This window comes from Ictalurus furcatus, chromosome 6, assembly GCF_023375685.1.
Source record: "Ictalurus furcatus strain D&B chromosome 6, Billie_1.0, whole genome shotgun sequence".
NCBI lineage: Eukaryota > Metazoa > Chordata > Actinopteri > Siluriformes > Ictaluridae > Ictalurus > Ictalurus furcatus.
The window spans coordinates 31,463,650-31,473,649 of NC_071260.1; the positions used below are offsets into that span (position 1 = coordinate 31,463,650).

The 10,000-nt window shown below is 40.7% G+C and overlaps 1 protein-coding gene across 1 annotated transcript in view; it reads left to right on the forward strand.

Annotated features, from left to right (window-relative positions):
* LOC128609197 (dynein regulatory complex protein 1-like) overlaps nucleotides 1-10,000 on the forward strand; it is a 14,117-nt gene that overhangs the window by 2,336 nt on the left and 1,781 nt on the right. The window contains exons 3-13 of the mRNA XM_053627669.1: nucleotides 1-23; nucleotides 3,932-4,115; nucleotides 4,198-4,335; nucleotides 4,880-4,966; nucleotides 5,077-5,199; nucleotides 6,205-6,344; nucleotides 6,885-7,019; nucleotides 7,144-7,501; nucleotides 8,633-8,722; nucleotides 8,855-8,935; nucleotides 9,059-9,162. The exon at nucleotides 1-23 is cut by the window's left edge and continues 90 nt beyond it. Coding sequence (XP_053483644.1) covers nucleotides 1-23; nucleotides 3,932-4,115; nucleotides 4,198-4,335; nucleotides 4,880-4,966; nucleotides 5,077-5,199; nucleotides 6,205-6,344; nucleotides 6,885-7,019; nucleotides 7,144-7,501; nucleotides 8,633-8,722; nucleotides 8,855-8,935; nucleotides 9,059-9,162 — 1,463 coding nt within the window. The remainder of the gene's footprint in view (nucleotides 24-3,931; nucleotides 4,116-4,197; nucleotides 4,336-4,879; nucleotides 4,967-5,076; nucleotides 5,200-6,204; nucleotides 6,345-6,884; nucleotides 7,020-7,143; nucleotides 7,502-8,632; nucleotides 8,723-8,854; nucleotides 8,936-9,058; nucleotides 9,163-10,000) is intronic.

Genomic DNA, 10,000 nt, shown 5'->3' on the forward strand with positions numbered 1-10,000 from the left:
CTAAGGGAGGCAAACAGACTACGGTGAGTTAATAAATGAAGTAAGAGAGTTACTACTTGTATTAATTTAATACTGTGGTAAAGTCTGGGTTTTGCACGACTTTGCATTCAACTCACAGATATGTAATATTGGGTTATTTTCGTCAATAAATAAATGATCTCATTTATCTCTTTATCTACTTTTAGGACTGTTTTAAGTCATAGTTATGCAGAAACAGAGAAAATTCGACAGGGTTCACAAACTTTCAGGCACCACTATAAGTGTATGAATATATAAAACCTCATGAGTATATAAAATCTTTGTAGCAATTAAATGTAAAAGAATATAGCTCACCTACTAGTTGAGGAACATTGATTGATGAATGGCGGCCATGTTTTTCAAGATTCACAATTGCCCTCATGTACGCTGATTGGACCTTGGACAAGGATAATTCTTGCAAGATTTGTTTATCATGTGTATTGGACCAGTGGTTACACATTTAGTGCCAATTTCACGTTTTGTTCTGTTATAGCACCACCACCTGGTCACAATCAGTCATTTTTTTTTTTTTAGATCTGTCCTCAGATTGAGCTCATACATAAGTTTCCCAAGGTTGGTGAAAATATCTCATTCCGGTCAAGAGCCCATTTCAAACCTTTTGATGTTCCCTTGCAAGCATGAATTAAAAGTTCTACTTTTTTTTTTTTTTTTGATAATTATTGATTTATATAGTCAACAGAATTGTGCTGCAATAGTTTTATTTCAGTTGATCGAAAAAAAATAGGACTAGTTTGCAAAAATAGTTTTTAAAAAAATAATCTCAAATATTTAACGAACGATTTGATTGACAGCAGTGGTCCTAGAGGCAAAGTTGTTCAGAATCAGGAGACCTAACATATGATAGAAAGAACATGTGTATGTCTGAAACATTATAGTATACAGTCGTTTACACACCATTTATATAGCTATTTTCATGTTGTCGTTTTTTTACTATTATAGTGCCACCAAGTGGCCAAACTCCACAATTTTTGCCAAGTGACCTCAGATTAAGGCCTTACATAAGCATGCCAAGTTTGGTGAAAATGTCTCATTCCATTTAAGAGTTATTACTATCTAACTAATGTGGCCAAATCCAATTCCTTTACTTTTGGCATGCCGTATAATTATGTAATCATGTATAATAGGCATAATTATTTATAACTAGACTCCAGAGAATCGTGTAGCACTTGTTTCGTTGATATTTATCGAAAAACCTATGACTAGTTCGCAAAAGTAGGTTTTAAAAAATTATCTAAAATATTTACCGGACAGTTTGACAGACCCAAATGGTTTTTGAGGCAAAGCTGTTTAGAATGAGAAGAGGTATCATTTGATATATAATAAATTATATATATAATGTTATATTATGTTATATATAACCGTTAACACCTACAATAATCATGATAGTGCCACTTAGTGTTGCCGAATTTTTTAAAACTTTGCACAAACAAATAGGTCCAACAAGCCATTGTTAACCTTGTCTAATAGCTGCTGAAAACTGGTTGGCTGATGGTGGCCATGTCTTTCAACATACGTGAATATCCTCATAGACACTGATGGCAGTTGAGACAAAGACACTGTCTGCAAATTTTTAAGTCAATCGGATCAAGAGTTCCATAGTTACAGCCAATTACATGTTTTTTTGGTATTATAGCACCAACATGTGACAAAACCACGCAATTTTTTGTCCCGCTACAGACTGACCTCACGCATACGCATGCCAAATTTAATGAAGATATCTTGTTTTGTTCAAGAGTTATAGCCATTTACATAAAAGTGGCCTCGCCTACTTCCTGTGTTTTCACATACCGTAGCCACCTCGAGTCGAAAGTTCAAACCTTTTTCGATACGGAGACTCCATAGAATCGTTTGGCACTGGTTTGGTCCTGATCGGACAAAAAACCTAGGACTATTTCGCAAAAGTAGGTTTTACAAAAAATCCAAGATGGCGGAAAATTTTTATAGGTGGAAATGAAATCAGAGAAATACGTTTTGTTCGTCTGGTCCCAAAGATTCCACAGATATAAGACACTTGAGTATGTGAAAGACGGTTCAAACGTTATGTCCATTTTTCTACAAATGTGCACTACAGCGCCACCATCTGGCGGTTAAGCAGAAACGTTGCGGCCTGACACATAGTTTAATTATTAATTTCCTATAACAGCACACCTCAAGTGATTTATTCCTCTTACACCACAGCAGCTTGGCAATATTTATCATTTTTCATTGTATTAAAGTGCACCTATTATGGTTTTTCAAATATTACCTTTCATGTAGTGTGTTATAGAGCTGTTTGTGAATGTAGAAAGCGCACGACAAACGGAGTTACTGAGTCCCAAAACAAGGAATCGACTCTGAACAGCTGAGTCGAGTCGTTAGTGATTCCAGACTTTACTTCCTGTTCTAACCAACGTAGGTTTATAACAAAAAGCCCCGCCTCTGGTCTTCATCGGCTGCTCACTGACAGACGGAACTGAAACCAGATACGGTAGTGGGCGTTTCCTTTTCGAAACACGCCGACAGCGGTAGACCAATCACAACAGACTGGGACGTCTGACTAATCAGAGCAGAGTATGCTCTCTGAAAGGAGGAGTTTAAAGTGAATCATTTAGAACGGATCATTTAACGAGTCGTTTGTGACACACTAGGTAACGCTGCAGTTTAAATTATGAGCATTATTATTAAAGTGTTTTTTGACCTTGTTGTTCAAGGAAGACTCCTTCCATAAATGTTCGATAAATCTTTCCTGACACACTGCGTCACCATATCGACGAGTGTAGGTTTTATTTGTTAAATATCAACACATTATTATTATTATTCCATTTATTATTAGCTTTAAGGTATGTACTACAGTATATGTAGCATTCCTGACATACGAGTTCCACGTCTGTATTATTATTATTAGTCAGTGTTAGTACAGAAAGCTACCGTATTAGAACAAGCGCATTAATGAAAACTTATCATTTGAATTACATCCAGCACTCCTCTCCGCCCTGATGTTGTAGAAAAGTATCTAACGCCTTCGGATCAATCAGAACCGAGTATTCAACGGTGAAGCGTTTGTACACAGTTCAGTTCCAGTTCCTTTGCAACGCAGCTACCAAAGTCTAAAGCCTCGACACCATTACTGCGTCCAAATCTGTTTGTTTTTTGTTTTTTTTCAAAGAAGTTAGCAAACCTTCTACATGATACACAGGTAAAACGACACATAGTGTTGAATTAAAAACACCAAGCATCTTACAGCACGGCTTTACGTTAAACGTTGGCTAATTTAGGTTATATTCGTTTTTAATAATAAATATTTCCAACTAACTTGGAGTTAGTAATCATTTCAAGGAGGTTTCGAGCCTTGGTGAATGTGGCTTCCATCACACTGATTTAATGCAGTTCACATCTGCACACTCCTGCTTGACTTTCTTAGAGTTTGGCATCAAGTAGTTTTTTAGTTTTACTGGGAAAACATCTGGTTTTGGTTAAATGGGTGCTTTTGTATGCTTTCTGCAGCTACAGTATGTGTAGGTTAGGTTGTGCTGCCATATCGCACTTGCCAGATATTATCGCAGAAACCTTGGCAACTACCAAGAGACGAACGCCCACTCATATTAAACAATGTAGAGTATTATTAGCGATGCAAGGTGAAAACAGTATATGTAGCTAGTGGTCAGAAAACACACACTCAAAACCACGTTACATACAAGACACTTTGTCACCTGAAAGTATTGAAGAAAATCTAAACTTGCACAGGGGTGCAGAAGGTACCGTTGCTCTTCCAGGGTCTCGAGCTTGAGTTATGTTTCTGCTCGTCTTCTGACATTTTTGGACAAGGCTTCGGACACGAACTGGGACAGCCTTCGCATCATCTGTTTCTTATTTCTCCATTGTTCCCAAATATGTGCTGGCTGATCTTGGACAGATTGGAGAAGCTGGAAAACGAATCCAAGTCCAGCACAGAGAAGTTCAGTAAGCTCATGAACAAGTGGACTGAGGTCAAGACAAAGGTGATCCATCAGGAGCTGAGAGACGATCTGAGAAAACAGCAACAGCTCTGTTGGCAAATCATTGAAGACAAGAACAAGCTCATCAATGAATTGCAGCAGGTGTGGAGGGCATACGCACACACACGCACACACACACACACACACACACACACACTCAATAGATGTCTACTTTTGTGTGCAGGAGCTAAAAGGAAGAGATGATCGCTTTGTGAAAGATCGCAAAAGGGAGGTAGAAGAAGTGGATCTCCTAATTGAAAGGATGCAGGGACAGATATCAAGTTTGAAGAAAGACTGTCGAAAAGAGCTGGACCTAATTGAGGTACGGATCAAATATTTATTATACGGTATACAATCTCATGTGCTGCCACTTATGATGGATTATAATCCTATGTAAATGTGCATCGTCGAGTTTATAGATTGAGGGGTCATCGTTGAGGGTCATATTCAGACCCCTTTGGTTTTTGCACACTTTATTGTGTTATAGATTTAATTATAAATAGATTTGGGGGGGGGGGGGCTATCAGCGTACACGCAATAACCCATAACGACAACGCAAGTACAACAACTTTTTTTTTTGCAAATAAAAGACTGAAATATCTCATTTAGATTTCGATTTCGATTTCTTCCCACTCTTTATTCAGTACTTTGTAGACGCACCTTTGGCAGCAGTTACAGCTTCGAGTCTTTGAGTCTCTACAAGCTTTGCAAACCTGGATTTTGGCTAGGTCTCTCCAATACATAAGCTGTTTATATACATACCAATACGTTTCTATTTTCCATAACAACATCAATGCAAGAACGTTATAAACGCAAAGTTATTAGCAAATGCATTGTGCTTACATTGTTTCCTGATTGTGTTACAGAGCTCACTCGGCGACGAGAGGAGGGATTTGCTCACGGCCCACAAGAACAAATGGGAGCATCAGAGGGAGGAACGAAGCGACAAAGAGGTAGAATGAACTTACGTAGTTTATGTTAAATGTGTGTGAGTTGTACTCCATTGTTCTGGGTTTGAGTGTGTGAGAGATGTAGATCACTGCCCTGTGTTTGTGTGCTCCAGCTGGAGTACTTGCTGCAGAGGATGAAGATGCTGGAGGAGTATGAGTCCCTGCTGGATCGTCTGAGAGCGGAGAGCGCAGAGGAGTCCAACAAGATCAGAATCAAACTAGAGACTGATGTACAGGTACACTGCGTCACACTGATAACACGTAATCCCGAATTCTCACTGAATGGGAATTATTCGCCTGTATCTGTAACCAACAGATTAAACTGTATTTCGTAGAAGGAACTGTAAGAATTGTTCTTGAGAAGAGAATGGCTTACATTCGAGATCTTACACTGAGCAGCTTTAAATAATATTTTAAAAAACTATGGAAAAGTGCAGGTTATACGATGCAAATTGTGTTGAATTTACATTTAAAACAATGCACAGTCAATGGATTAAATGGATAGTTTTGGTGGTGGGCACGGTGGTAGCACATTTTCCTCGCACCTCCGGGGTCAGGGGTTCGATTCCCGAATCCGTCCTGCGCGTACGGAGCTTGCACGTTCTCCCTCTACTTCGGAGTTTCCTCCGGGTACTCCGGTTTCCTCCGCTAGTCCAAAGACTGATTGGCACGTCTAAATTTCTGTATAGCGTGTACGATTGTGTCGTGCGATGAGTTTGCACCCCATCCAGAGTGTCTCCCAGGGTGCCTTCTGCCTCGAGATCCCTGGAATAGGCTCCGAGGTGCACGTGACCCTGTGTAGGATAAGCGCTAGAGAAACTGGATGGATAGTTTCGGTTTCCAAAGATCAGACTGGCCATGTTCGAAGCTGTTATAAAGTCCTTGATATACACAGACCCGTGACCACTTCACATTACTTGAATTTTGTATTAATGCTACAACATAGCCAGGTTATAAACCAATAAATCTACAGCCATTGTTCTGTCCATAGAATGCCATCGTCGTTGTCTGTTATTTATTGAACACTGGATTTCATCATATTATTTCTGATGGCATTTTATACAAGCTCTCCTTTCCTTTATGACTAAGAGAACAACTTTTTCCCAAATAAAAAAAAAAAATCGTCCACAAAAACGTTAAAAATGTGAGTCTCTTTACAGTAATGATAAACATTACAACATCAAGCAGGATCCTCAGACATCAATATCTTTCTGTGCGTGTGTGTGTGTTTTTATAAATAGTGCCTAGAGCAAGACCTGCAGGTAAGGAAGGCTACCTACCAGCTTAATCAGGAGAAGCTCGAGTACAACGTACAAATGCTGAAGAAATACGAGGAAGAGTATGCCATCAGTAAGGCTCAGCAGATAAGGAGGGTCACCAGGTACTAATTAAAATCTCTCAATTCTAAAGTCTAAACTGAGATAAACTCCCACAAATACTTACACAGCAATGCTAACCAACTGCTAGCACCTAAACCTCCCAGAAAGCATTTTCTCAGACTGTACACGTGTGTATATATATATATATATATATACGTATACGTATAGAGCTTACCTTCAAGCAAGTTCAGCTGTCTTATTACACTGCATGAGCAGCAGATTGAAACGATGCAACGGCTGGCTTTAGGTGTGTCAGTATGTCTGAGTCTTCAGGAGTGACTCAGCTAGCAGGTGTAATCTGGCAATGATTAAATTAGGATAAAATTGGGAATAGAGTGTTTAAACGGCTACAGGATGTACTTGAATTAGTATTTGTTAACTAGTTAAACTATGCTTTCGAACCTGGATACGATAAGGCACCTCAGTGGGAAGCTGCCTTCTGATTGGGACAGTTCATTTCTCAAGAGTTTACAGATGTTCCCCAAAAATGGCCTTCCGATTGGAAAGCACTGTGTATTTACATTGGGGTCACTTCGTTACAGACTGCAGGATACGCGCAACAACCTGAAAAAAAGACGTGCCGTTCAGGAAAAGCAGTCCCATGAGGAGATCCAGTCGTTGACTAATAAGTACAAGCGTCTCGTGCAGCAGTATAAAGACGTTCAGAAGAGGATAAGGTGAACAGTAATACGCATATACATATAGCACACACAATAACCTCTAACTCCAGTTTTATCTCTCGTTCTAACCAGACAGAGTGTTATTAATAATATTGATCACTTTGTGCGTGTACATGTGAAGGCACTTTGCGGCGGTTGATGCCAAGCGCTACGAGGAGGTTTGGTTGATGAATGAAGATGAGGCCAAAGCGTTGGTGTGCAGAATTATGGACTTGGACCGAGTTATTCACGAACATATGCTGGGCCTGACCTGGAGTCCCCCACCACTGCCCTTCATGGATCATTCCGGCCCCAAGCAGCTCCAACGTACAGCACAGCAGGTGGCTGCACAAGTTCTGGTAGAGGAGGACGAGACACGCGATCAGACCGAGCGAGAGAGATGTACGCCGGAGGACTCCGGAGGCAGTCTGGAGAGCGGCATGGCCGGGGTGGATCGTACAACAGTAAAGAGGATGCTGGAGCTTCTGTCTGATGAGATGGTTGGTACTGGATGTGTATGTGTGTGGATCAGTGGTGTTTTCTGTAGTTGCACAGCAAAAACCCGTATGAGCCACTTAGACAAATATGGTTTTTATATGAAATCTGTTTGTTGAACTAGTCCACTGTTCACTGAAGGAGACCCGAGTGTGCATTTCTATATTGCTACCACTTCAGGAAGATGCACTCAATCTCAAATATGAATGAAATTCAAATATCAACAACAATGATGTTGCGTAATGACTTTGGTCTGAAGCGAGTGGATAAAGGACATCATGATTTGTCATTTATTGTAAACCAGGAGGAGCCACTCCATGTCCCTGGAGTTTTCCAGGTTCCTCCCATGTCCTAAAAAACATGCCAGTAGGTGAATCCATCCATCCATCCATCCATCTTCTACCGCTTACTCCTTCTTCAGGGTCGCGGGGGAACCTGGAGCCAATTCCAGGGAGCATCGGGCACAAGGCGGGGTACACCCTGGACAGGGTGCCAGTCCATCGCAGGGCACAATCACATACACACTCACACACCCATTCATACACTATGGACACTTTTAGACACGCCAATCAGCCTACCATGCATGTCTTTGGACTGGGGGAGGAAACCGGAGTACCCGGAGGAAACCCCCGCAGCACGGGGAGAACATGTAAACTCCGCACACACAGGGCCACGGCGGGAATCGAACCTCGGACCCTGGAGGTGTGAAGCGAACGTGCTAACCACTAAGCCCAGTAGGTGAATCGACCACTCTAAATCGCTCCTAGGTGTGAACGGGTATGTGTGCATGGTGCCCTGAGATTGACATTCCTGCCTCGTGCCAAGTGTTCCCGGGATAAATCGATTACTGAAGATGAATAAATGAATTAATAAATGTTTGTCCTTTTAAAAATCAGTCTACCATGCTAAAAACTATTTGTAACATATTTCTAGGGAACTGGCCCAGGACATATTCATGTATTCATATTTCTACCATTATGGCGTATCATTAGATAAGAATATAAGATGCTGCTGAGGTTGAGGAAATCACAGACCATGCTGACAGTACTGGCATGTCTACCTTTGGGTTTTTTTTTTTTTTTCTTTCCAGTTTAAGTTTAGAACATGTTTTAAAAATTCTGGTGTTTATGTTTCAGGGCTTTCTAATAGAGAGTAAGTTACTCAAGTTGCTCTCTTCCATGGAGAAGGATGAACAGACTTCTTTGAAGCTGGATACCATCTTTTCTGTGAGTAGTTTTGGTTTTTACTCGTTTTTACCTGCTGCTATTCTAATCCGAAACTGCATACTTGATAGTCCTCTTAAAACTGAAAGCAAAATATAAATGTATATTTGTATTATCTTGTGTGATTGATTGCAGGCCATGGGGATTGAGAATGAAGAGGATATAAACATGATGACTAAGTTCCTTCTGAAATACAAACAGCGACGGACAGAGAAGGTGACGTTAGGAGGAACTTTGGTCCTAATGGAGCTCTGTTTGCTCGTCATGTGACCTAGTACAATTACAACTAATGATATCGAATCAGTTTAGGGCTAACTTAGTAGTCTGGCTTTTTCCTAGGAGAACATGGTGAATAACCAGGCAGAGAAGGAGTCCAACCTCATCCACCCAAACGATCTACTGAGAGCTCTCCGAGCGTTCACTGCCCAGTACTGCAACGCCAGGTGTGTGCGAGTGTTTGAGACAGTGGCATTAATGGAATATCCCAGTGTTTTCTAATCTAAGTTAATTCACTGAATAGGTACAGGCAAGAATTCCCATACCTTTTCTTGTATTTAAGAGAAGAAAACCTTTTCAATTTAAACTCACAAACACGTCTGTTGCATTTCGTCAAGAACTGTTTAGAATAGGACGGCATGGTGACACAGCTGATAGCGTTGCGGCTCCAGGATCCCCGGCTTGATCCTGAGCCCTGGTTACGCTCTGTGTGGAGTTTCGTTTGTTCACCCCGTATCCATGTGGGTTTCCTCTGGGTTCTCCAGTCTCCTCCCACCCTCCCAAAACCATGGAAGTGGACTGTTTACGATAAATGTGTATGGCGTGTATTCCAGACACACCAAGACACATAACTACGTAATGCAGATTCAAAACAGTTGGGTGTAATGAGTGTGTTTCATCAACTCCCTAGATCAGTAGTCAGGGCAGTGATCAGGGAATCGGCCATTTTAAGGGATGCCTCAATCGCAAAATCCTTCCACTGTATCGGAACGTTCGCTCCCTGAAATAATCCCACAATGCACAGCAAAAACCAAGGAGCATCGATGCTCACTATGTTACTGGAAATGATGTCATATTTTCTAAAAAAAAAAAAAAAAAAAATGGCAGCCAACTGTAAGTACCCAGTTATCGTTGTCGTAGCTCTCGAATGATTAATCACGTTAGCGATTGTTAACTTTATTCGACGTTCTATATACGGTTTGTTTGAGTCTAATGACTTTTAAGTGTTTAATGATTTTTAAAAATCCACTAGCTAGCCCACGATCCTGCTAGTTTTTATATGAC